At 37.0% G+C, this 26,755-nt stretch overlaps 2 protein-coding genes across 2 annotated transcripts; one reads left to right on the top strand and one right to left on the bottom strand.

Moving 5' to 3' along the window:
- Positions 1-2,636: 2,636 nt before the first annotated feature.
- LOC107557986 (dual oxidase maturation factor 1-like) lies at positions 2,637-5,932 on the bottom strand. The gene is made up of 7 exons (XM_016241583.1): positions 5,786-5,932; positions 5,108-5,165; positions 4,556-4,690; positions 4,250-4,457; positions 3,937-4,151; positions 3,084-3,301; positions 2,637-2,795 (listed from the first exon to the last, which is right to left on the bottom strand). Exons 1-7 carry the CDS (start codon positions 5,930-5,932, stop codon positions 2,787-2,789), a joined length of 990 nt encoding a protein of 329 aa, XP_016097069.1. The 3' UTR covers positions 2,637-2,786.
- A 1,037-nt stretch (positions 5,933-6,969) lies between these two features.
- Positions 6,970-25,671, top strand: LOC107557982 (dual oxidase 1-like). The gene is made up of 33 exons (XM_016241580.1): positions 6,970-7,033; positions 7,897-7,980; positions 8,059-8,223; positions 10,643-10,830; positions 10,910-11,108; positions 11,982-12,148; positions 12,312-12,372; positions 13,141-13,237; positions 14,584-14,674; positions 14,892-14,994; positions 15,077-15,243; positions 15,379-15,554; positions 15,653-15,771; positions 15,859-15,999; positions 16,310-16,423; positions 16,525-16,727; positions 16,811-16,996; positions 17,110-17,323; positions 18,300-18,393; positions 18,555-18,715; positions 18,998-19,064; positions 19,160-19,237; positions 20,388-20,566; positions 20,725-20,955; positions 21,263-21,362; positions 21,617-21,666; positions 21,772-21,899; positions 22,291-22,444; positions 23,082-23,314; positions 23,845-24,003; positions 24,091-24,246; positions 24,403-24,531; positions 25,531-25,671. The coding sequence occupies exons 1-33, from the start codon at positions 6,970-6,972 to the stop codon at positions 25,651-25,653; spliced, it is 4,581 nt and encodes a 1,526-aa protein (XP_016097066.1). The 3' UTR covers positions 25,654-25,671.
- Positions 25,672-26,755: the final 1,084 nt, after the last annotated feature.

Raw genomic sequence — 26,755 nt, 5'->3', positions numbered from 1 at the left:
TCTGCTGCACTTAAGGTTCCGAAGAGCACAGTGGCCTCCATTCCTTAAATGGAAGACGTTTGGGATGACCAGAACCCTTCCTAGAGCTGGCTGTCCGGCCAAACTGAGCTATCGGGGGCGAAGAGCCTTGGTGAGAGAGGTAAAGAAGAACCCAAAGATCACTGTGGCTGAGCTCCAGAGATGCAGTTGGGAGATGGGAGAAAGTTGTAGAAAGTCAACCATCACTGCAGCCCTCCACCAGTTGGGGCTTTATGGCAGAGTGGCCCGATGGAAGCCTCTCCTCAGTGCAAGACACATGAAAGCCCGCATGGAGTTTGCTAAAAAACACCTGAATAAGATTCTCTGGTCTGATGAGACCAAGATAGAACTTTTTGGTCTTAATTCTAAGCGGTATGTGTGGAGAAAACCAGGCACTGCTCATCACCTGTCCAATACAGTCCCAACAGTGAAGCATGGTGGTGGCAGCATCATGCTGTGGGGGTGTTTTTCAGCTGCAGGGACAGGACGACTGGTTGCAATCGAGGGAAAGATGAATGCGGCCAAGTACAGGGTTATCCTGGACGAAAACTTTCTCCAGAGTGCTCAGGACCTCAGACTGGGCCGAAGGTTTATCTTCCAACAAGACAATGACCCTAAGCACACAGCTAAAATAATGAAGGAGTGGCTTCACAACAACTCTGTGACTGTTCTTGAATGGGCCAGCCAGAGCCCTGACTTAAACCCAATTGAGCATCTCTGGAGAGACCTAAAAATGGCTGTCCACCAACGTTTACTATCCAACCTGACAGAACTGGAGAGGCTCTGCAAGGAGGAATGGCAGAGGATCCTCAAATCCAGGTGTGAAAAACTTGTTGCCTCTTTCCCAAAAAGACTCATGGCTGTATTAGTTCAAAAGGGTGCTTCTACTAAATACTGAGCAAAGGGTCTGAATACTTAGGACCATGTGATATTTCAGTTTTTCTTTTTTAATAAATCTGCAAAAATGTCAACAATTCTGTGTTTTTCTGTCAATATGGGGTGCTGTGTGTACATTAATGAGGAAAAAAAATGAACTTAAATGATTTTAGCAAATGGCTGCAATATAACAAAGAGTGAAAAATTTAAGGGGGTCTGAATACTTTCCGTACCCACTGTATATACACACATTTTTTTTGTCTTGACAATTTAATTGAGTAAAATGACATGTTTTCAGTTTCGATTGAACTTCAGTAGAGTAAAAATTCCTCAAAATAATACGCAAGTACTGTACAGTTATGAAGAACAATTAGTATTTACACTCCTGTCATTTGCCGTGAGTCAAATAAAACAGACCTTTATTGTTAAGAACACAGAGTCATCATCCTTTTTGCATTTTTGCACTCAATTATTTTTATTATGTGATGTATTAATGCCATGAATGCTATTAAAATTATGTGTCTGTCTTTTTTTTTCAACAGATTAACATGAAAACTATGCCTGCCATCATGTTCAGGTTGTTAACTGGTCAAGAGACTCCGGTGTACATATAAGGAATCATAAAACTGGGACTTTTTCCTGCAATTAAAAAAAAGGTTTACAGCTCCTCCTAAAACAAAAACAAAAAAACTCTCTGTCTTGCATCATATGGGTGTAGACTGCATGTAAAGATCGTTAGAAAGAGTGCAAACATTCACACAAAGAAAACCTAATCACATAATCTGATCAAAGGAGTGATGTTATTTGCTTATTAATGCAATTATACAGATAGACTTCCATGCCAGACTTATTAGTTTGTATATATGTTAAATGCCTTTGGTTCAAGCCTTTTTTGAGTTCTTAAGCTAGCAAGCTAGCAAAAAATTAAAAATACCAAGTGACTGTACTAAAGTTCACTAAATCAATAAAGTAGGTTGTCATCAATAGATTTATAGATTTACAATACTCATTTCACAAACTCAAAGATTAACAAATGGACTAAAGCATGCTAAAAATCCAAAGATAGCTGTTTACATTTGCTGAACATGCTGCATTTGAGTTCTTCTGGCTGTCTTCAGTGTCTCTGTGATAAATGGGTCCTGTACACTGTGAATGGACCATTTCTGTAGATTACTACTTCAGCATGCCGGACTTGAAGACGGAAAATATACTAATTAGACAACCTGAGCTGCATTCATGTTTATGCATGATAAAAAAAAAGTGTTATTTTAGTATCATTGAGATTTTTGAATTCGATTTTGTGTATTTTCTGTTTTGATTTTAGTTTTTTTTTAATGTCTGTATAGTTTATAGAATTTATACAGGTGTAGTTATTTTAGAACTTCAATTTAAATTTTCATATAACTTCAATTTAAGTCTTTTTCATATATATTTGATTTCAATTCATATTTATTTAAGTAATGAACAGGTTTTTTATGGTTATGTTAGCTAATGATGTGTGTGTGCATATGAATGACTTATAAATTAATTATTTTAGAATTAAAAATCAAATTTCCTATGAACTTCCAAATTCAGATGGCTCACACATTGAAAAATAAATCGATGCAGACTACATGTTAAATGTAACAAATTATGCTCATATGGTTATGAATTCACTCTTGGTATTGCCAAATGTTATCTCATTTGACTAAAAAGAACTGTAACACAAATAATGAAAATAGACAGATTGTAGAATTTGTATTTTATTTTTTTGCATCATGTACATATATACATATGAATATGCAGTTTGTATAGAACAGCTGGATCAGTAACAATTCTAGATATACAGCTGCTCCCAGCAATTCAGTCTGTAAGTTTTCAAGTAGTAGTTGTGGATGGCAGCACACAGCCCCTCAAAGTCTCTGTTAAAATTGGGGGGGGACACAAAAACAAATATAAATCTAATTTAATCAAGCAGCAAGGACAGGGAATTTTAAAACAATGACACAATTTTGGTGTAATTAGTTATATGCTTGTTGTATGGAAAAGAGCAGCATGAATATTCTTCAGAACATCTTCTTTTGTGTTCCACGGAAGAAAGAAACTCATTCAGGTTTGGAACATCATGATTGTGAGTAAATGATGACCAAATCTTTTTTCTTTTCAGATAATGTTAATGCAAATGCCTTTATTTGTGCTTTGAAACGTACTGTTAATGTAGTGATCTGCTGAGACAAGGAGACATTCTCTGTCTGTGTGTTGTCGTCATAGATCACTCCCTCTAGAAAGCCTGAGTTGAGGTAGCCTTCACCAGTATGGGATTCGTCGTCCTCATTGTCCACGCCTACACTGAATACCTCCCTCATCCTCGCAGGAAACAGACAGTCCAGTAGCACCACCATCAAACCAATCACAGCGCACAGCAAACCTGAAAATAATCGGCAAACACACAAAAAAAGATTCTTCATTGGCATTGATGGTTCCATGAAGATCATCCATAGAACCTTTTCATCACACAAAAGGTTCTTTATAGTGGAAAAATGTTCTTCAGATTATTTAAATGTACTTCACACTTCAAGGTTCTTTGGGGAATTCAAAAATGGACCTATGACTGTGAAAACCACCTTCTGGAACTTTTATTTTGTTTTAAAGTGGAATATTCTAACTCTTAAAATAAAGGTTTGAACGGATGCCATAGAAAAAACAAAGAACCCTCCCGTGAACAGTTCTTAAAAGAACAACTTTTCTTAAGAGTGAAGAACATTTTAATAATCTAAAGAACCTTTTTTCCACTATAAAGAACCTGTGGAATGAAAGCTTCCATGGATGTTAAAGGTTCTTCATGGAACCTCAGATGCCAATAAATAACCTTTATTTTTAAAAGTATATATTGCACAAAAAGGTTACTCAGACTAAAAATAAAACTGGTTCTGTTCACCCAAAATGGTTCACCAAAAGTATTGTCACCACATATTACATCTATATCATTTGATATTGTATTTTATATGATTTCCAAGTCAAAAACTTTTGAAAGTGGTACGCTTTCCCATAAGGAGCATTTACCTGTAGCCAAAGCGATCCAGAAGGAATGGCTATAGTCTGTCCTTAAGGACTCTGCACCTATACTGAAGTCACATGGGATCACACTGAATATAGTTGAGAAGGAAGCCATGGAGAAGAAAATGAAAGCAGCCGTGGCTATCATCATGTAACCGGCGTAGAGGATGACAGGCATTGAGAAGAGGATATTGGCCACCAGCCAGCAGCAAAAAGCCGTCCTGTGGGAGAAGGCCATTCTGTACTTTAGCTTGTTTGCATTTGTTGAATAGGACAGGGTTTCTTTACACTACAGTAAGACATTGGTGTGTTGGTTTACCACAGATTGGCTGTGGCGAAGCGGCCCGAGTATCTGTACTGGTAGATGAGGCCGCAGGCGCTGTTGCGAGTGAACTTCTCTGCGATGTAAAGGATGGGGTTGGGAAGACCTCGCTCCAGTGCATCACCGTACTGCTCGTCCACACTGCTCGACCACCTGAAGATCTCGTTGTAGTCAATGGTCTCATTTATCTGCGATACTGGGTCGCCTGTTGGAACGGATATGGAAAGACCCCATGAAACCTGAATTGGACTCATAATCTTCTTGAGAAGTGGACCACAAATATTGACGACTCATACGGTTTACCTTTGAGTGTTATGTTTATTCCATACAGCCCCACATGAAGTCCGACTTCAGCGGACACCACTGCATTACTGAAGGATTTGTAGGTGGTGTTTGCCTTCACGCTGGCTTCAGCCCAGTCTCCAGTAAAATTCAACACTGAAGTGGACAAGAAGATCATGGAATGAAAATGTAGGCTATGTTACTCAATTTCAGCAGCTCTTATGTAATGACACGAGATAACTGGACTTAATGGGATATTTCATTCTATTGTTCCAGTTGAATTTTTAGGCTCTTACTCACACTTAAAAACTGCATGAATGCAATTGCATTATGTAACAAATATGTCAAACCAAACCAATTAAATTTAATTATCAGCTTATCTTTGGTTAAAAGTCATCGAAAAACTGGCGAGGTTAGAGAAAAGCTCTAGCAGCATTTTGTTGTCTAATGCAATATAATTCATGCATTTTAAATTCAAGTTAAATAGGAAAATATTTTTTGAGGCCAATATAAACATATCTAGCAACAACTTGATTTCCAGATTAACTTGAAAAAAATACTTGAAATACTCACCTACTAAAACAGCTCCAATAAATAAACTAATGATTATCCTGAACATCCAGAACAGTCTCTGAAAAAGAGGACATTTTATTTTAAATTCTTTTTTTTCACACAAATTGACAAAATCTTTGCCATTTTTTATACATCTTTGACTGATATAAAGAGATGATGTAAAAGACTTCACGCTAGGTTTGTAAATTAACAAGGGTAGTGAAATGTCAACTAAAATGACAACAACAAAAAAATACCCCAGATATATAATTTTACTGTAAATGGTGTTACTGTACAGACCCTGATATTTAAAAAAAAAAAAAATAACACAGAAAAGTAGTCATTCAAAAATTCACATATTTGTAAAAATTGAAGGAAAAAAAAGAAATAAATAGGCTACTTTTAGTTATATTAAATATGCTTGACATCTCAATTCAAGGTACAATGAATCACCTTGATGGTTACACAATTTGACATTTTTAGAGACATTCCTGAAGGCATAAACTTTTTTCCCCCAAAATAAAACCATTATGAATACAACTATTAGCCATTTAAGAGCTTGGCGCGTATTTTAACCTATAGCCTACATTTTTAAAAGCTCTCACCCTTCAATCATGTCACATCCATTTATCATTGACCCTTATTAGAAAGCTGTAGATACAGAAAAGCCTTCTAGACAAACTGATGCAACTCACTCACCGATTTGCCACGTATTCCCGGTAGAATGAAGAGGAAACCGACGGCCAGAACCGAGAAAACCAGGACCACGACCAGCAGGCTGGTGTCGACGATGAACGGGCTCCTTTGTAGCGAGTAAAACGGGTAAATGCCATCGTAGAAAGTCATCTTCCCTCCACAGGCGAGAACTAAAGCTGAAAGCAGGACAGTGTTGGCCAGAGGCTCAGTTACCTGAAGATTGCAGATTACAGTCTAGTGTGCGAATTATACAGTAACTTTCAGGGGGGCCGATATACTGTTGAAGTGCGCCTATAGCGAAATCCGTCCTCGAGCTGATTTTTGGTCGCTATTTATCGGCAAATGAAATTCGCACTCTAGCTTTAGCTATAAAATGTTTAGTTCATCCCTGTTTAAACAAATGCTTGTGGTTAAAAAGAAAATGTGCTTTTTAACAGATTCGAAATTTGTTTCCTTCATGAGAATTCAAATATCGGGAAACGACCCCCATAACTCGGCCCATCTCTCTCACACATCTTCACTCTTCAGATCAGTCGTTAAAATCTATAAAATTACTTGCAATACATCACAGAAAGCACAACTCATACAGCAGCCGCAGCGTTATAATGCAAATGATCCCGCTCAGGTAACCGGTCCAGGTAAGCGCACCTTGAGGTGATTGTTACCGTGAATGAGGATACTTTGATAACCGTACATCAAAGGACATCGGATCTTCCTTCACAGTCTCACAGAACTGGATGTTACTTGATAGACATTTAGAAATCAATACCCAACCACAATGCCGCATTGCAACTCACCTGTGGATGCAACGAGAGCCGCGAAACAACACGGAAAAATATGAGTCCTGGAAATAGGATGATCCTCTCGGCGCTCATCTTTTAAACGATCGCACTTCCTAATAAAAGCTTTGATTTGCATTGATTGGTATTCTCAAAGAGAGGTGTCAACCGCTCATGACCAGCCCTTCAACATAAACTCAGTGTGAAGCAGGTGTGGATGTGGGTCGGACTCTCATTCTGTCACTGACTCTTCCTTTTATTTTCGCAGCCATCCGATCTATTCGCGAACAGGTGAGGTCTGCTATTCTGTAGACAGGCGTGACTGTATTTTCACTTTAAAAAAGTTTGCTTGAACACACAGCAGTTTTCTGTAGTTCAGGAGAAGAGGTGCTTCATTGGTCTGCAAGAATGGGTTTATGTGAGCTACTCTTAAGGACTTTAACTGCATTGTCTGTTCTCTGTCAAGCTATTGGTGAGTATAAGACTATCTATCTATCTATCTATCTATCTATCTATCTATACACTGAAACCATTTTCACTCAGAAATTGCTAGTAAATTTCACAAAGAATTACAAAGAATTGGCAATTAACATTGAGTTTAATGTGAAATTTTGAAGTAAAAAGACTAAAATAGTATTTTCTTGTGGAACTTGTTCCAATAATCTTTGTTTTAATTGCAACTTTGAAAAATAATTTTTACTATCTATCTGTCTGTCTGTCTATCTATTGCATTTTGAAATTGTAAAAACTACTTTTAATATATTTGAACCCCCTTGTTTAACTGCTCTCTCAAATGTTTGATGCAGTTTTAATTAGAAAAATGACAGTATTTTTATTTTATTCTTGGTCTCAGGCTTTTGAACCTCACTTTGTGCGTATATGAAAACACATTAATTTCCAGCTGTTTGAATACTCGTTACACTATTCATCAACTAAATGTGTTAAACATTATGTAACATACTAATACGAGTTATTGTTATTCATGAAAATGAACATTCAGTCAAGGTTATTCCAAATATTTTCCTCTATTTTTCAAATTAAAAAGTAGTGGCAAAAATCTCATTGTCAAAAGAATAGCTTTTTTGGGGTTATTTTTTCTTTAATCTTGAATATTTATTTATTTTACATCATAACTATTCTTGTATTTATTTTATTTTATTTTTGAGGGACATTTTAGGATGTAAGTTGGATTTTGAATTCTAGATAAATCCTAGGTATATTTTAAGCACAGCTTGAATTTGCATGAAATAAATGAATTCATCATTAACTAACATTATATGATGATTCACATTTATTATAGTGTTGCCAAACTCCCTTTAATCTTGAACCAAACAGGTGCCAATTCTGCCATTACCTGGGAAGTTCAAAGGTATGATGGGTGGTACAATAATTTGGCAGATCACAATCGAGGGGCTGCAGGTGAGTGAATTCATACTTCTTTTAGGTTTCTACAAAAAAAGAAAGAAAGAAAGGAACATCAGGATATTGTCCTTACAGATGCAGCACTGGTCCGTCTCTTTCCGGCGCAGTACACAGATGGCGTTTATCTGCCCCGACAGGAACCGCACCTGCCCAACCCCCGCCAGATAAGCAACACAGCCATGATTGGCCAATCCGGTCTCATGTCCTACAGGAACAGAAGCGTTCTCTCTGTGGCATTCGGTGAGTGATGCTTTCATTTAAACAAGGTGTAACCTGTTGATTGAAGAGCCAGCCCTTTAATTATAATGTCACATCATTTAAATAAATGTTCAGTAAAGGCTTCCTGAGTGTCATTTACCTTAAAGGGATAGTTCATCCAATAAAAATAAAGTTTGACAATTTATTCACCCTCATGCCGTTCCAGTCCTTTCTTTCAAAAACAAAGAAATTGCTAGTAACTCTTTTCCATGCAATTACAATGAATGGTGACTGGAACCTTCAAGCTTCAAAACAGATGCAAAAGCACTATAAAATTACTCATTCACTGTATTATTATCTTATGGGCTTGGTCTGCTGTGGAAAAGACTGTTATAAATCCACCCTGGTTCACCTCAAGTCCATGAAAGGAGTAGTAATGTCCAGTTTATAAGGAATCGTTCTTCTCTTTGAGTCAGATCTTGAAGTGATATGTTGTGAAAATGATTCATTCACAACTGAATCAGTCAATTGGAATAGCACTTATTTTTGAATATGATTGAGAAAATAATTTGATTCAAGTGTTTACATGCTTAATTTTTTCCTGTTGGATTATTTCAGTTTTACACCACCCTTTCAATCTAATTGAAATTTCATTTGGCTCAAGCTTAGATGGGATATTTCACTCAAAAATGAAAATTACTCCATGATTTACTCACCCCCCCCCCCCCCCCCCCCCCCCCCCCCCCTACAATCTGAGTTATATTAAAAAAATAACTTCTTTCACAAGAAAGTGGCATTCCAGTGATTGAAGTAGGACAGAAGTGAAGTGAAGTGAAGAGAAGTGATGAACGCGGAAGCGCAGAGGAGAGAGCAAAACAAAACACTGGTCACGAATTAGAAGTACAAAACGAGGATTTGTAAAGAAGAATGTAAAGAGGAGACTGGTTTTCCTTTGCTGTAAACAAAACTTGGTTCTGGTGAGACTATCATATTCTCACCACAGCTCACGCTACGCCTACATCCTACTTCATCTTCTGGAACAAGATCCTCTTGTGAACACGCGTACGATAGTTAGCGGAAGCTAGAGATTATGGTTTATTAAGTTTTAAATATGGATATTTTCCTACACAAATGCATCGATTCACTTCAGAAGGCCTTTATTAACCCCCCAGAGCCTTGTGGAGCACTTTTTATGATGGATGGATGCACTTTAATTTCCTTCAAAATCTCAACAGCCATTCACTGCCATTATAAAGCTTGGAAGAGCCAGGATATATTTTAATATAACTCAGATTGTATTCATCTAAAAGAAGAAAGTCATATACACCCAGGATGGCTTGAGGGTGAGTTAATCTTGGGCTAATTTTCATTTTTGGGGTGAACTATCCCTTTAGGGTTTCAGTTAAGTCTTTTCAGTCTGACTGAGCCATCAGTCCATCAATAAACAGATCATTTGGGTGCATGTAGACGTAGCTAGTGGTAAACAAGTTTAAAGGGGTAGTTCAGCCAAAAATGAAATTTGCTGTTTATTTAATCACCCTCAGGCCATCAAGATGCAGGTGACTTTTTTCTTGAGTGTAACAGTAAAGAAGATTTTGTTTTTTAGCTGAAGCCACGGTCCTTAATGATTGATGAATTAAGCGGACACCGTCATTTTGAGAGTCAAAAACGCAAATCAGGGAACACAAAATGTAATACCCGTGGCTCCTGATGAGATATTGAGGTCTTGTGAAGCAAAACGATCGATCTGTGCAAGAAATTGAATGTTATTTACAACATTATTAGCTGTAATCCAGAGGCAAATGGAGAAATTTGATTATTTTCCCGCGAACTGATTCTTTCGGACAGTTGGTTTCAGTGAACTGCTTCAAATAACTGATTAATCAGTTTATTTATGCAATGACTTAACGTATGCACAAATATATTATTAAAGCACCCAATAATGGTGTGTAACATGGATATTTTACATGTCTAAAGCATATAAAGTAAATAGTCTTCATTAGCACACCTTTTTACATAAGCAAAGAGAAACCATAAAAACTTTAATTTGGCCTCTTCATTCAAGTGCTCGGTTCACGCATGCGCATATCAGGGGCTCGTCGGTCTTCAGTTGTAACATTTTCCTCAGTTCACTGACTGTTAGAGTAACTGGAGTGCTGAATCAGTTGGCAAAACCAGCATCATATGATCAGATATGCCGGTATTTTGGCTCATTTCGAGTCGGAGTGACTGTCAGGCATCTGAAAGTGAGTTTTGATTAACTGCTCGAATCTGTGGTGCTCGAGCTGCGAACTGTTTCAGATGGTTCAGTCCTATCTATTCACTGTTACTCTGTTAAGACATTTAAACCCTTTTTAGAGTTCAAGGATTTCAGTAGATGTTTTCCTAATATTGACTAATTTTGTAAAGGATCAATGAGAATTTGATTCCTTATGATGGCCACTCTTTATTACTACATTAGGTTACCATGTGTTGTCTGAGATCTCAGAATCACGAATACCTGGTTGCCCACCTGAGTTCATGCATATTAAAGTCCAAAAAGAAGATCCCATCTTTGGCTCTAACTCTTCGCAACCGATCCTGCTTCAGTTCCAGAGAGCAAAGTGGAATCCAAGCACGGGCAAAAGCCCCAACAATCCCCGCACACAGGTGCGTATGAAGCCAGTATAGACTGTATGGGATTTATAATGGACCTGCTGAGTTTTTGATCTACCCAAATTCATTTCAGGTGAATCACGTGACAGCGTGGATAGATGGCAGCTCCATCTATGGATCATCTAGCTCATGGTGTGATGCCTTGAGAACGTTTTCCAAAGGACTGCTGGCATCAGGCTCCTCACAGGACATGCCTCGGCGCAGCAGCAGTGGGTACCTCATGTGGAGTGCGCCGGACCCCAGCACCAGCCCCGGCTCACAGGAGCTCTACGGTAACATATGGAGCAGCTACTTTAAGTTGTAGTACATTTATTTATTTATGACCACATGACCAGTAGTTACATAGCTAATCAAGGAATTTTCGTCTGGTAGGAATATTTTGCTGTCATGCTTTTAATATAACATGCCTTACAAAAATGTATATCCATAGTTTCCTTACTATGGTTACTGTAGTTCCATCCATAGTTTTCCTTACTATAGTACTATAGTTACTGCAATTATTTTACTGCTATAAAATCAATTCTGCAACACTGGGAGAAGCTTTCAGAATCTTTGTCATTCATTCATTCATTAGTTCGTTCGTTTGTTTGTTTGTTTATGGATAAATAAATCCGTTTTATTTATTCACTTATAAATGGATAACTATTTTATTTGTTTGTTTGCTTGTTACCCATTACTTAATTTTTGCAGTCACTATGGTTACTGTAGTACATTTTTGAAAGGAATTTTTGAAGGGTAGCATTTTAAGTCATTTTGCTCTTAAATGCTCTTAAATCTTAAACCAGGTTCAGTCCTTTTGCATGAGCATGTGTTTGCTAAAACCCATAACAATGTGCGTTTGGTATTTTGCTGTAAAAAATTACATAACAACAATATGAGTATAGCATGTAAAATACTCTGAATAAACCACAGCTTGTGACACCAATAGACCATAATTTTTTGAAAATAATCTATGTGCCTCTTGTAAATGGCTCCATAGATGGCAAAACATTAAGCAATAAAGTACAAGAGAACATGATACAGAGCAGAGTGACTTTTCACTTTGCATGGTTTTAGTACTTATATATAAAAACAATTACATTACAAAGCGCTTATGGAAATGTTGAAAGTTGTGGTTTTCAGCTGCTCGTTTTGTGTGTTCTCAGAGTTCGGGAATGCCCGGGCCAATGAGAACATCTTTACGGTCACTGAGGGAATTATTTGGTTTCGTTACCACAATTACCTGGCCTCCAAACTGCATAAGGAACACCCCTATTGGTCAGATGAAGAGCTTTTCCAAAATGCCCGAAAGAGGGTTATTGCCACATTCCAGGTAAAGCAGATAGTCCTCTATTACTGACTCTTTTCATGAAACAGGTGGCAATTTGGAGGGGTGTAACGCAGTATCCTTCAGTTAATATCTCCTTTGAACACTGGCGTATAAATATAATGATATATCAATCTTATTTCTGATTGGATGATCGATCTTTCCTCAGAATATAGCATTCTATGAATGGCTGCCGGCCTATCTGGGAACACCAGTGACTTCCTATCCAGGTGAGACTTGTGTGTTTGTGTGTGTGTCTTTGAATGTGTACATGCTCCAGTAATCTGTGGTTTGTCTCAGACGGCACACCCACTGACCACAGTCCGTTCACTGACCGTCACACTACAATTTGAGTTTCATTCACTTCCACTCATATGCATGTTAGCGCTTATTAATAATAATAATACTTTGATATTTATAATTTCTATAAATATAGCCAATTGCATTTTGATACAGGTATCACCTTCTTTTACTTTTAACTTAAAAAAGTGACATTTTTATAATAAGTAATAAAAATACAAATTTATTTTAAAAAATCTAAATAATAATTCGTTTTTTAAACATGTTTGAGATGCAACATTTACGATACAATTTTTGGTGACATACATAGAAAATATTTAATAATATTTAATAGTTATTTAATATAAAATGATTAGTCTATTATTGTGATATATTGAATAAAATGATCTACGTGGGTCAGATGGTCTCTTCAGTGGATGATTGTGGGCAGACGTGAGCAGACTTTATGCTGCAAGTCAAAAGAAAGGCTACACGAGACGAATCTGTGGTCTATTAAAATCTCTCTCATGGCTTGAGTAACGTGCAGTTGGCTTTGCAGTTGACAGCATGTCGTTGGCATCTACGTCATTACAGGTTAACAGATGCCAAGTATGTCATTTCTGCTGAGGGCAGTACTGTTAACAGTGGTTAGTGAAAAATCTGAGCTGATAATGGAATATATGATATGAGCTGAATCACACAGCACCGTCTTTCTGCAGGTTATCAGAAATATGTTGATCCAGGGATCTCTGCTGAGTTTGAAGCTGCTGCTGTGAGGTTTGGACTGACTCTTGCACCACCTGGTGTATATAAAAGGTACACTGCTCAAATCACTTTTGTAAAACTGTTACAAATCACTGTTTGACATAGTAACATTAACATTAAAGAATTTCTGTTAAAATACTCAAGTATTAGACTTACTTGCACTACCGTTCAAAAGTTTGGAGTCAGTAGGAAGTCTCTTATGCTCACCAAAGCTGATATTATTTGATAAATACAGTAAAAACAGTAATATTGTGAAATATTATTACAATTTAAAATAACTCTTTTCTATTTTAATATATTTTAAAATGTAATTTATTCTTGTGATGCAAAGCTGAATTTTCAGCATCATTACTCCAGTCTTCAGTGTCACATGATCCTTCAGAAATCATTCTGATATTCTGATTTGCTGCTTAAGAAACATTTGTTATTATTATCAATGCTGAAAACAGTTGTGCCGCTTAAAGGGTTAGTTCACCCAAAAATGAAAATTCTGTCATTAATTACTCACCCTCATGTTGTTCCAAACCCGTAAGACCTCCGTTCATCCTCGTAACACAAATGAAGATCATTTTGATGGAATCTGAGAGCTGTCTGACCCTGCATAGACAGCAACGCAACTGAAATGTTCCCAAGTCCAGAAACGTAGCAAGGAGATCTGTAAAATAATCCATGTGACATCAGTGGTTCAACCGCAATTATACGAAGCTACGAGAATACTTTTTGTGTGCAAAAGAAAAGAAAAAAACGACTTTATTCAACAATTCGTCTCCTCTGCATCACCCTGTAGTGCCATTTTGGAGAATATCAGCTGGACGTAAACAGCATATGCTGTTCTGTGTCAGCTGCGTCACACGGATACGCTGTTTTCATTCAGATCACATCACAACAATGTAGGAAACAGATCCTACGTTTTTGGGTGAACTAACCCTTTAATATTTTTTGGGGGGTTTTTTTATATATTTTGTTGGGATTATTTGATATAGAACAGCATTTTTTTTTAAAAGAGACTTTTTCTAATTTAATGCAATTTTGATTGCTGAATAAAAGACAAAAACAAACATCTTTAAAAAAATTAATGAATGAACAAAATTAATTATATATATTAGGGCTGTCAAATCAATTAATCGCGATTAATTGCATCCAAAATAAAAGTTTGTGTTTACATAATATATGTGCATATGTATATATAAATACACACATATATCCGTGAGGGGCTGCCACTTTTACTTTCGTTTTCTGTTTGTTTATTTATTTATTAAAGTTTTATGTTAAATGTTCACCGGTTCCTGCCTCCTTCTTCCCAATATATAATATATCAAACTGATCCCAAACTTTCAAAAGGTAGTGTACATATAAAATCCTCTATTGTATCTAAAATTGTGTTTTTGGGGATTCAGAAACAGGACATGTCACTACAAAAGTACTGTGAACAACGACGGAAGTAAATCTCCTGGCCTGCGTTTATGCAACACCTTCTGGAACCGAAATGTGAGTCATGATAGACAGGGTTTGGTTTGGATTATTATAAAAATTTCAAACATGGTGGCTTTTCCCAAGACTTCCTTTATTATATATATGTATACACACACACACACACACACACATATATATATATATATATATATATAATGGCATTTACATTTTGTTTAGAAATGACTGTTTCGAAATTATTTTAATTAAATAAAATTATAATAAAATGTTTTAGAATCCAAACCTGCAGTCCAGTCAGGATGTTGATGAGTTAATAATGGGCATGGCTTCTCAGATCGCTGAGCGAGAGGACAACATCATTGTGGAGGATTTGAGAGGTTGCTTTTTCTTTCAATTCAATTACTGACATTAAGAACATCTACTGTTTAACACATCTTCTCCATTCCTTTTCTCCATTAGACTACATGTATGGCCCCTTGCGGTTCTCGCGCTCTGATGCAGTGGCTTTGACCATCCAGAGGGGGCGTGATTTTGGGCTGCCCAGTTATAACCAGATCAGAGAGAGCCTCAACATGCGGCCGGTCAACAGCTGGGACGAGATCAACCCTAAACTGTATAACACACAGGTGCTTCCACAGCCATCAGCAAAAATCTCTCAAAAACAAATACCCAGAATGCCCATCACCCAGCCACTTATTGTTCAGATAATGCAAAAATCTAGTTTGTAATGTTCTATCTGCTTCTTTGAATCTCTTTTTCAGTTGTTAAGGGAGCTTGCAGAGTTATATGAGAATGATACCTCCAGACTTGAGCTATTTGTGGGCGGCCTGCTAGAATCACAGGAAGGACCAGGGCCAGTGTTTTCCAGCATCATCCTGGACCAGTTTGAACGCATAAGGAATGCTGATCGCTTCTGGTTTGAGAACATACAAAATGGGTGAGAGATTTTTCTTTGATGATTACTTGAAAGAACAGCTATGTCAATTTGGTCAGATGATGAGCACACTAAACACTGAAAGATATTCTTCATCTCAGGTTGTTCACTGAGGAGGAGATCCAAGCCATACGTAACACCACATTTCACAATGTCCTTCTGGACGTCACCAGTGCAGAGGAGGGTGACATTCAAAAGAATGTGTTCTTCTGGGTGAACGGTAATAAGCAACCCCCATGCACCAACATGTTCCACAAAAAATAATATTATAAAGCCATGGTGTGTTTATATTGGGCTTTTTGTACAGGTGATCCCTGCCCCCAGCCTCAGCCAATCAGAGCCTCTGATCTTCACCCCTGCATTAAGGCCTCCTCTATAAGTTACTTTGACAACAGCAGCAAAGCTGGTTTTGGCGTAACGGTGGTGGTGCTCTTCCTGTTTCCTGTTGGTCAGTGCCATTTATAAAAAATTTTGTATGCTGTCATTAAATTATAATTAAATTACAATTTCATATATTTACAAACAACTGCATTTGGTAATAATTTAATTAATGCATGAATTATTAAATCACAATTCGTATTCATAAAAATAATTTATTGAATAATTTATTACAATCAATTATTTCACTTTCAAGGGTTGCCACAAAATTGCTAAAAGTTCCTTGCTAGTTAAAATAAAGAGTTTTTGCAAGGGTGTATATGCCACCCAATCATTTTTCAACACACGTAGACTGCGACAACTTTCTGATCTCTCGACAGTAAGCTATATAGTAGCTTGTGTAGTTGCTCGTGTCCGGACAGCCAGATACAAAAGATTCCAAAAGAAGGTCAGAGGTTCTACCACAGACAAGAAACCTGCACATGAAACTATTGGTCAGTAACGTCATCTGCAGTGTCCCATTGGTCTAAAATGACAATGAAGATGAGTTTATTAACTTATAACACTGTTATTGCATTTTACTTTTTTTGTTCAGCCAAAGAGTGGTTGGGGCACAATACAGCACCCCGACAAGTCACACTTGCATTCAACGAGAAGAAAGTATTCCAGACCTTTGATAAGAATGGCTCTCTTCTCAGTTCTCACAGCTTGGGCAGTCAAGACCACCTGAATGTGTTAATATCCAATGACCATCAGCATCGTGCTCTGCTCTTGAAGATCCCCAAAGAGTATGATATGGTAGGAATTTGGTAGTTTATTCTGTTGTTGTCATTCAACTGATGCTCAACGAGACATTACGTTGTCGGATTTCTGTCCAAAAGGTTATGTTCTTTGAGGATGTTGGACAGAGGTCAAAGTTCCTGAGTCACCTGCGCTCTGAGCTGGAGGGCGGAATTCAGAATCTGACCGTGATGGAAATGAGTGAGAAAGAACTTCTTAGAGATGCAGTGACCAGAGCACAGAGGGAAATGATTGTGGAGACGTTTTTTAAGCACGCTTTTTCAAAGGTATGTGTTTCTGTTCTCTCTTCATACGTCTACAAGGTCATTTTGTCTTCATTCCACTGACAAAGTGTCTCAAAGTTGAGAGGTAGCATCTTCCATGTGTTTTTTGACTCCAGGTCTTGGACATTGATAAAAGTGATGCAGGAGACTTGAGCAATAGGACCAGAGAAGCTTTACAGTGTGAGCTCACACGAGTTGAATTCGCCAGCGTGCTCGGTCTGAAGCCTGACTCGCTCTTTGTGGAGTCCATGTTCACACTGGCTGACAAGGATGGCAATGGATACCTTTCGTTTCAGGAGTTCCTGGATGTTATTGTTATTTTCATGACAGGTGAGGTTGTTCAAATCTTTTGTAATGCAGTTCAGTGTTTCAATATATGTTGTCACCATTTTAAAATACTGCCAAGTTACAGTGTTACAATGTTGTGATGTTACAATGCTACAAATTTACCTTGTTAGGATTTTGCCGTTTTACAGTGTTACAAAGTTAGAATGCTACAATGTTACACTGCTACAAAGTTAGGTTGTTAGGATGTTACAGTTTTACAATTTTACAGCGTCATGATGTTACAGTGTTGCAGTTTTATGATTTTACAATGCTACAAAGTTACCTTGTTAAGTTAGGATTTTACAGTTTTACAGTGTTACGATGTTAGAAAGTTAGAATGCTACAATGTTACACTGCTACAAAGTTAGATTGTTAGGATGTTACAGTTTTTCAATTTTAGTATTTCAATGTTACAATGTCATGATATTACAGTGTTAAGATGCTACTAAGTTAACTTCTTACAATGTTAGGATGTTACAGTTTTACTATTTTACAGCGTTATGATGTTACAATGTTACATTGTTACAGTTTAATGATGTCACAATGCTACAAAGTTACGTTGTTAGGATATTATAGTTATACAATTTTACAGTGTTTTGATGTTAGAAGGCTGTTATGTTACAATATTATGTTACAATGCTACAAACTTAACTTTTTATGTTGTTATAATATTACAGTTTTACAATTTACAGTGTTACGATGTTCTGATGTTACATAGTTAAGATGTTGCAGTGCTACTAAGTTAACCTTTTAGGATGTTACAATTTTACGGTGTTATGTTACAATGTTCATTTTATGATTTTACAATGCTACAAAGTTATCTTGTTACATTGCTAAAATGTTACAGCTTTACAATTTTGTGACATTCCAATGTTACAAAGTAAACGTACGTTGTTAGAATGTGACAATTTTACAGTGTTATGGTGTTGCTATCTTGTGTTGGTTAGAGTGTTAAAGTGTTTTTGGCTTTCAAATCCAGGTACTCCCGAGGAGAAGTCTAAGCTTTTGTTTTCAATGCATGACATTAAAGGAGATGGCTTCTTGTCCAAGGAAGAGTTCACTTCCTTACTCAGGTCGGTTCTGATGTTTTTTGAGCGTTGTAGAGAACAAAAGTATTTTTTTCAAAGACTCTTTTCTTTTTTTTGAGATTCAGATGATATAATTTTACAAGTCAATAAAGTTTCTCTGAAAGATTTCTTTTTTCTGCTTGTCACTTTCCTCTTGTCTTGTACAGGTCTTTCATTGATATCTCTGGAAGTGCTCTATCTAAGAGTCAGGCTGATGATGGCATAGCAGCCATGCTTCGGGCAGCTGGACTTTACAACAAAGATTGCTTCTCCTGGGAGGACTTTCACTTTCTGCTGCGAGACCATTCAGCTCAGCTCAATTTTAAAGGTTAAGGATATATTTTTCTTTATGGTCTAATCCCCCATGTCTCTATATTTACAGTGGGGCAAAAAAGTATTTAGTCAGCCACCAATTGTGCAAGTTCTCCCACTTAAAAAGATGAGAGAGGCCTGTAATTTTCATCATAGGTATACCTCAACTATGAGAGACAAAATGAGAAAAGAAAATCCAGAAAATCACATTGTAGGATTTTTAAAGAATTTATTTGCAAATTATGGTGGCTCAATACAGAGGCATTTTACTTTGAAACTGTTGTTCATGTATTCCCAGGCATGGAAGTACTAAGTAAGAAAAAACTAGCCAGACAACAGCGAGTATCTTTCATTAAGAAAAATAGGTAAAGAAAAAATATATAACATAAAATCCATTTGGCGCTTTTTTACAAATAAGTACACAGTAATACAGCTAAGTTGTTTTTTATTTCTTTTGTAGTACTTCAGCAGTGGAAGTGCTTACTCACAGGCCTGAGGGGGAGCAAGACCAGGAACTTCGTCAAAGACAGACCAAGAAGTGAGAAGTTAATGCAATGGTTATATCGGAATATCCTGTGAATATCCTGTGAGGTCCACTTCATAGGGCACTTATGGTCGAATAGAACAAATGTCTGAAGTGATAAGAGCTGCATACAAAATGTGCAGAGCGGTGGGTCGCAAAGATTTGGAACTGAGAACCACTGCGTTAATGTATAATATCGCTGTCATGGTCATTTTAGAGCATGTGTTGCATTACGAAACATGTTCTGGCGTGTATGGTCATTAGGAGTTCAGCTAGGTGTTACATTTAAGCCTTTGTGAAACCCATCATTTGTTGGCTATTGAGAAATGTGGCAATCAGTATTTGTGGGAAGTGATGCTATTCTGTGACGTAATATTGGTCAGTTTTCCCTTTGAAGGTCATCATTTTTAGTTAACTGTGACAAAATTAAACGGGCTAATGCAGTACTAGATAGTAACTAGATTTGTACATATTTTGAAGACATTGTGAATGGTGATGACCTGTACAATAGCCACAATAGTTTGGCAGGATGTTACTATGCAATTGCAGACAGTTAACTAACTAAATAGGCAGACAGACTGATAAATAACTAACTAGACCAGGGGTGTCCAATCCTCCTCCTGGAGGGCCACTGTCCTGCAGAGTTCAGCTCCAACCCCAATTAAACACACATGAACCAGCTAATCAAGGTCTTATTAGGTATACTAGAAACTTAGTCAATCCATTTAGTCAATCCACCTGACAGTATGTCTTAATTAGTTATCTACCTGACTGTCTTTCTATTTATTTCCCAATCTAGGGTTAACTATCTGGCTGTTTCTCTGTCTATTTAGTTGATTATCCACCTGTCTGTCTGTTCAATTAGTTAGAATGACAGCAAGGTAGATAACTGAATAAACATACATGAAGACAGGTGGATACCTAAACAGACAGAAAGACAGCAAGATAGATAACAATCTAATTAGTCTGTCTAACCTACTAACTAGCTAGACATACATTGATAAAATTGTGAGTCTGTTAGAAAAGATACAGCCACCTGAATCAGAACAGGCTGAAGGACTGTGCCAAAGTTGCCTTATAAAAAAACTCAACCCAAGTTTGAAGGTATGTTGTTTTTGTCAAGCCACCCTAGTTAAAGCGGAATATGTTCTGTTTCCCTTGTTAGAATTGGACAAAGCAGCCCTAAGGTATATGTGAGGCCTCAGAGAGAGCGCTACAACAGGAACGCAGTGCAGCAATGCATCCAGCAGTTCAAACGCTTCATAGAAAACTACAGAAGACATATAATTTGCATGGTCATTATATACGGGATCACAGTTGGACTTGCACTGGAAAGGTGCTACTGTAAGTGTCCCTTTATGTTCTCTCTTTTCATCTCTGAACATTTTATTGTGCATATTTAAGGCTAACTTGATTTATTGTGATCATGTTGAATTGTTCCTATTTTTTTTCAACACTGGAGATCCACACTAATAGTTGCAAACCAATAGCAATGTTTGTAGATTATGGTTTACAGGCCCATGCCAGTGGTATCCCAGAGACCTCCATAGTGGGTGTGCTCGTGTCTCGCGGTTCTGCGGCCGCAATCTCCTTCCTGTTTCCCTACATGCTCCTCACTGTGTGCCGTAACCTGATAACCATGTGCAGAGAGACTTTTCTCAACGGATACATCCCATTTGATGCGGCCATCGACCTTCACCGTCACATGGCTGTGACTGCTGTCGTCCTCTCAGGTCAGAAGAGAAAAATTCCCTTTGCGTGCAAAACGCCATCTATTACTTGAACTTCCTTATGTGCCCTCTCAAAAATTATTTACCACAGATATGATTCATTAGAATCTTACGTCATCACGTTTATGTTTTAATACTTTGTGTGTCAAACTTGTGCAGTTTATGGCATATGTGATTCACAATTGAAGAATTTAATTGCCAGGGTTCAAAGTTCCATTTCGTAATGTAACATTTCCTTAAAGTCATGTGCTATACAGTACATCAATTATATTCATGTATGTAATTTATTTATTTATTTTTTTGGTGCCAGTTGTTCACAGTTTGGGGCATGTGGTCAACGTTTACGTTTTCTGCATCAGTGACCTCAATATCCTTGCCTGCCTGTTTCCTAGAGTGTTCTCCAACAATGGGTAATTCATGCTATCAATCTTGAGATACACACATACTGTACATACAGTGGGTACGGAAAGTATTCAGACGCCCTTAAATTTTTCAATACTTTCCGTACCCACTGTATATACATATATGTTCTGAGAACATTCAAAAATAATATTTTTATTACTTAATGGGAACATAAAGCATTCTTAGAGCATATTTTTGTTATCTGGGAACCTCTATTAGTGTAGGAGCCTTGTCCAAGATTCTCTGTGTTGATCATTTGCAGGTCTGAGCTTCCAATGAAATGGACCTTCTGGTTTTTCAAGACAGTTCCTGGTATAGCTGCACATTCAGTGTTGTTTTGATATATTCAGTATTAAATTCAGTTGATTATTTTTCTAGATGTGTGTTTGCTGTAGCTCTGTTTTGTTTTTCTTTCAGGTCTCACTGGGGTTCTTTTGCTGTTGATTTTTGCCTTTATGTATGTCTTCGCCTCACACTATTTCAGACGCATCAGCTTTAGAGGATTCTGGATCACACACCACCTATATGTGCTCGTCTATGTCCTGGTAAAGGGAAAAAAACAACTATTAATTTATGAGTTTTATTAGAGTGTTTCAGCTTTAGTATTATGTACTAAAAAAAATTTTGAAATATAGTTAAAATTCAGATAGTAAGAGAGCAAAAGAAAAAAATAACCAGAAATGATTGGTTAGAATACTTATTTACATTTTTGTTTAAAAAAAACTAAAAATTGTTTTCCAATTTTGAAATTAAAAGAAACGACAACAATAATAAAAAATATATTTAGTTTTTTGTCTTTATTTCAAATCAGCAATTTGATCGTTCTCAGCCATTTTTGTTTTGTTTTGTTGTCAAAGTTACATGTCTGGCAGGCACATTGGACACAGGAACTGTGAATACTGACTTCCTCTCTGTCTCTCTCATCTCATTTTGCAGACGGTGATCCACGGCAGCTACGCCCTCCTCCAGGAGCCCCGCTTCCACATCTACCTGATCCCCCCTGGCCTCCTCTTCCTCCTGGACAAGCTCATCAGCCTCAACAGGAATAAGGTGGAGATCCCAGTGGTGAAAGCCGAGCTGCTGCCCTCAGGTAGACAATACGCTCAGCAGATCCAGCACAAAGCTCTTTTTATCTCAGAGTCTCCAAGGGCCTGAGCACACAGTGGTGTGTCATGTGCTGTAAAGTGCGCACTTCTAATTGCTCTGGCTGTGAAATTATACAGCGTCTCAGAACTGGAATCTCGAGTCAAATCCAGGAGTCACTTTATTGATTTTAAAATTAAATTATGTCTAAAATCACCAATTGGATAACAATTTCACACCAAAAGTAAAATTAATAAGCCTCAAGCTGAAGGAAGGGCTTCTGCCTCTGCACTTACTCCCAACTTCTCTCAACACAGGGACAGGAGAGGTGACTTGCATTTCTTTTTTGAAAAAAGAACTTTGAATTGAAGTAATGCGTTACTTTACTAGTTACTTGAAAAAGTCATCTGATTACATAACTTGTGTTATTTGCAATGCTTTACCCCCAACACTGACTATAAGTAACTTTGCATGTACATGTAAACTTAAACTAAATCTAACCTTAAAATAACATAAAATAAACAGTCTACTAAAACTCTAATGAGAGTTAGTTGACATGTACTGGCAAAGTTATTTATAGTAGAATGTCTAAAGTGGACTAGTAGCACTGATAACCCGATTCTCAATTTTCTCTGAACTGGCAGATGTAACTTACCTGGAGTTTAAGCGTCCACAAGGTTTTGTCTACCGCTCGGGACAGTGGGTACGTATTGCATGCCTGGCGCTGGGCACAGATGAGTACCATCCTTTCACCCTGACCTCCGCACCACATGAGGAGACCCTCAGCCTTCATATCCGTGCAGTGGGACCCTGGACCAGCAAACTCCGAGAGGCCTACACCCCTGAGAATCTCCAGGAGCTTGGAGGATATCCAAAGGCAAGGATACACAGATTGTGTTTGGATCATATAGATGTAGATAAACCTGAATGCATTAGGTTCTCCTAATATATATATGCCCTGATACTAACTTTAAATTTAGCTGATAATGATAGCTGGTTATTCAGAATTATATCTGCAGATACCAATACTATACAGGGAGGCCCTTCATACTAATACCAATACTATAGAGCCCCTTCATTTGGTACAGAACTATTATATTCAATGCTATTTATTTTCAGATATATTAATCCTTCGTGTTGCCACTTGAGCTGAGGCGCTACAGCGATCTGTTGAGTGTAAAAAGATGTTGTTTCTTATCAGAAGTAACAAAGCTATTTGCAATTATTGGATGGGAGACACGCTACCAATAATGTTTGATCAAGGGATAACCACAGACCTGGCAACCCTGGCTTGAACTAAGAGTGATTCGTAGGGTCAAATAAAACCCACATTTAAAAAAAATATCCAGAATAGTTCAACTTTTATGTTTCTTGGCATGAATGAATGACCCTGTTGTATCTCCACAGCTGTATCTGGACGGGCCGTTCGGGGAGGGTCATCAGGAGTGGACAGACTATGAGGTGTCAGTTTTGGTGGGTGCTGGGATTGGAGTCACACCCTTCGCTTCCATCTTAAAAGACCTGGTGTTCAAATCTTCAGTCAAGTTCAAATTTCACTGCAAAAAGGTACAATACAGCCTTTAAAATAGTTTTCAATGTCCTATAATTAATGATTACATTTTTAATGACTCTTTACATGTCCTCTAACTCCAGGTGTATTTTATTTGGGTGACACGGACTCAGCGTCAGTTCGAGTGGGTGTCTGACATCATAAGAGAGGTGGAGGACATGGATGTACAGGAGCTGGTGTCAGTGCACATCTACATCACACAGCTGGCTGAGAAATTCGATCTCCGCACCACCATGCTGGTAAATCCATTGTTTATATGAGAATGATAAGAGGTTTTATTGGTTTATATGGTTGCTGTAAGTTCCACTGAACTACTGTGATGAAATTAAAAGCAGGTTAACTGATATGAAGTTATGGTTGGGTGTAAAATCAATCACCTCTCTCTCTTTCTCAAGTATGTCTGTGAGCGGCACTTTCAGAAGGTGTGGAACAGGAGTCTGTTCACCGGCCTGCGCTCCGTCACACACTTCGGCCGCCCACCCTTTTTGGCTTTTCTCAGCTCGCTACAGGAAGTTCATCCAGAGGTCAGAAGCCAAATAATTTGCATCTAAGATGCATTGGAGCTTTACCGTTAAACTCCACCAAGGATGATAACTATAATTATAAAGTTTTTAATAATCATTCTATTTCTATGATAATAGGAAAGTTTATTGATATAATTATCGTTAAAGTTATTTTTGGGGTTATCGTTGTAGTTATAGTTATCTTTATCGTAATGGTTAATCTTTATCATTAAAATTATCGTTACAGTTATCCTTATAGTTTTCTTTATTGTTATTGTTATAGTTATTGTTAGTTATTTTTGTAGTTATCGTTGTAGTTATCATTATAGTTACCTTAATCGTTATAGTCATTATTTTAGTTATTGTTATTGTTATAGCTATATTTATCATTATAGTTATCTTTATTGTTATAGTTATCTTTATCATTATAGTTATTGCTATAGTTATCTTTATAGTTATCTTTATTGTTATAGTTATCGTTAAAGTTCTTTTTGTTGTTATCGTTGTAGTTATTGATATAGTTATCTTTATCTTTATCGATATGGTTATCGTTATCATTAAAATTATCTTTAACGTTACAGTTATTCTTATAGTTATAGTTATCTTTATTGTTATAGTTATAGTTATTGTTAGTTATTTTTGTAGTTATCGTTGTTGTTATTGTTATGGTTATCATTATAGTTACAGTTATCCTTATTATAGTTATTATTTTTATCGTTATAGTTATCATTATCATCTTTATAGTTATTGCTATAGTTATCATTATTGTCATAGTTATAGTTATCGTTAAAGTTATCTTTATCGTTACAGTTATCCTTATTGTTACAGTTGTCTTTACAGTTGTAGGGCCTTTACTGTTGCATTTTTGTAATTCTTCCTGTATCAGTAAATATTTGTGATTCATATGGGATCTTGTGAAAGGAGTAATTTTGATTTTTAGGTTAATAAGTAATTTAATCAGATCATTGTGACAGTTACATCAACCTCACGTACACCACTGATGATTTTTCTTTGTTAAAGGTGGAGAAGATCGGCGTGTTCAGCTGTGGTCCTCCCGGTCTGACTAAGAATGTTGAGAAGGCCTGCCAGCAAATGAACAAACGTGACCAGACACATTTTGTTCACCACTATGAGAACTTCTAGGCTGTATGATTGAATAAAATAAGAAATACTTGACAACGAATCACTGAATCATCAATATTGATTCATTTTAAATAGCCTGGAGTCCATTATTCCATTTCAAACAGCCTGAGTTGCCATTACTAGTTGGTAAAGAACATGTTGAGGTCATATGAAAGTATAATGCGGTCAACAAATCAGTTATGCTAAATAAATCACTTTTAGTACCAAATATATTAGGATTGAATTTCATATAAAGAAACAGATTATAGATTAGATCTTTTGGAGGTATGCAAAATCATTTTTCCATTGTTTTCTGTATTTGTCTCGTTGAATGCAAACGTACATACATATGATGTACATTCTATGTAACAAATGATCAATAAATGAAGTGTTATTCCATTTTTGTCTGTAATGTAGTTGTCATTTGTTATTGTTGATGTTTCATTATCATTATCACTAAAAGGACTGATCAAATTCCACCTACAGCTTTTTTGATTACATTTATTTTCCTTTCTTCTTTGATGATACTCCTTACTGTACCTTCAAATCATTCAAAATACATTAAAGATGTGACAGAATTCACATTCAGTGCATTCAGTCACATTCAGTTTCCCCTCTAAGAATGTTTAGTTGCTTGTGGAAGGGGTTTTCCCCTTTAAGAGATTTATGTTTTGTTTGTTCATTAAAAGCAATAGCCAGTTCACGGCTTTTCGTACAATTTTGAGGTCATCCGTGTTCATTTAATCGCGCAAACTCCTATAACATGGTAATTGCCGAAACAGCAATGAAACTCGTGACAGAGTGCTGGCAGACAATATCACTTTTGGGATTGTGAATATGATCAGCACAACAACAATTGCCAGAGTCCAAGAGAAACATAAAATAAGAATGAAGCAACGTGTGTATAAAAGAACTCCACACGTACACACTGCAGGTCACGATATTTGGGTGTGTGGCTTATTTCCAAGATAACACATTTGGGTTTGAGTCTTTTAAGGGCTTTTTTTTTGTTCTAGCAAGATCTGTCAACACTTGAGTCAAAACATATCCTGTGATTTCTTGCACCACACATACAGAAAAGACACTGATGCACAAACTTTTTATAAAGGCTTTTGATATAAAA

This window comes from Sinocyclocheilus grahami, unplaced genomic scaffold (genome assembly GCF_001515645.1).
Source record: "Sinocyclocheilus grahami isolate Dianchi unplaced genomic scaffold, SAMN03320097.WGS_v1.1 scaffold627.1, whole genome shotgun sequence".
NCBI lineage: Eukaryota > Metazoa > Chordata > Actinopteri > Cypriniformes > Cyprinidae > Sinocyclocheilus > Sinocyclocheilus grahami.
This window is presented reverse-complemented; position numbering and strand designations above follow the sequence as displayed.

Bases quoted from the DNA above. Each gene is read 5' to 3' on its own strand.
- LOC107557986 (XM_016241583.1), bottom strand. From the start codon at position 5,932: ATGACTTTCTACGATGGCATTTACCCGTTTTACTCGCTACAAAGGAGC. The intron at 5,166-5,785 runs GTGAGTGAGTTG...CCTCTTTTTCAG, and splicing joins CGGGAATACGTGGCAAATCG to AGACTGTTCTGGATGTTCAG. The intron at 4,691-5,107 runs GTGAGTATTTCA...TGTCCACTTCAG, and splicing joins TATTGGAGCTGTTTTAGTAG to TGTTGAATTTTACTGGAGAC.
- LOC107557982 (XM_016241580.1), top strand. From the start codon at position 6,970: ATGGGTTTATGTGAGCTACTCTTAAGGACTTTAACTGCATTGTCTGTT. The intron at 12,149-12,311 runs GTAAAGCAGATA...ATCTTTCCTCAG, and splicing joins GGGTTATTGCCACATTCCAG to AATATAGCATTCTATGAATG. The intron at 23,315-23,844 runs GCAAGGATACAC...GTATCTCCACAG, and splicing joins AGCTTGGAGGATATCCAAAG to CTGTATCTGGACGGGCCGTT.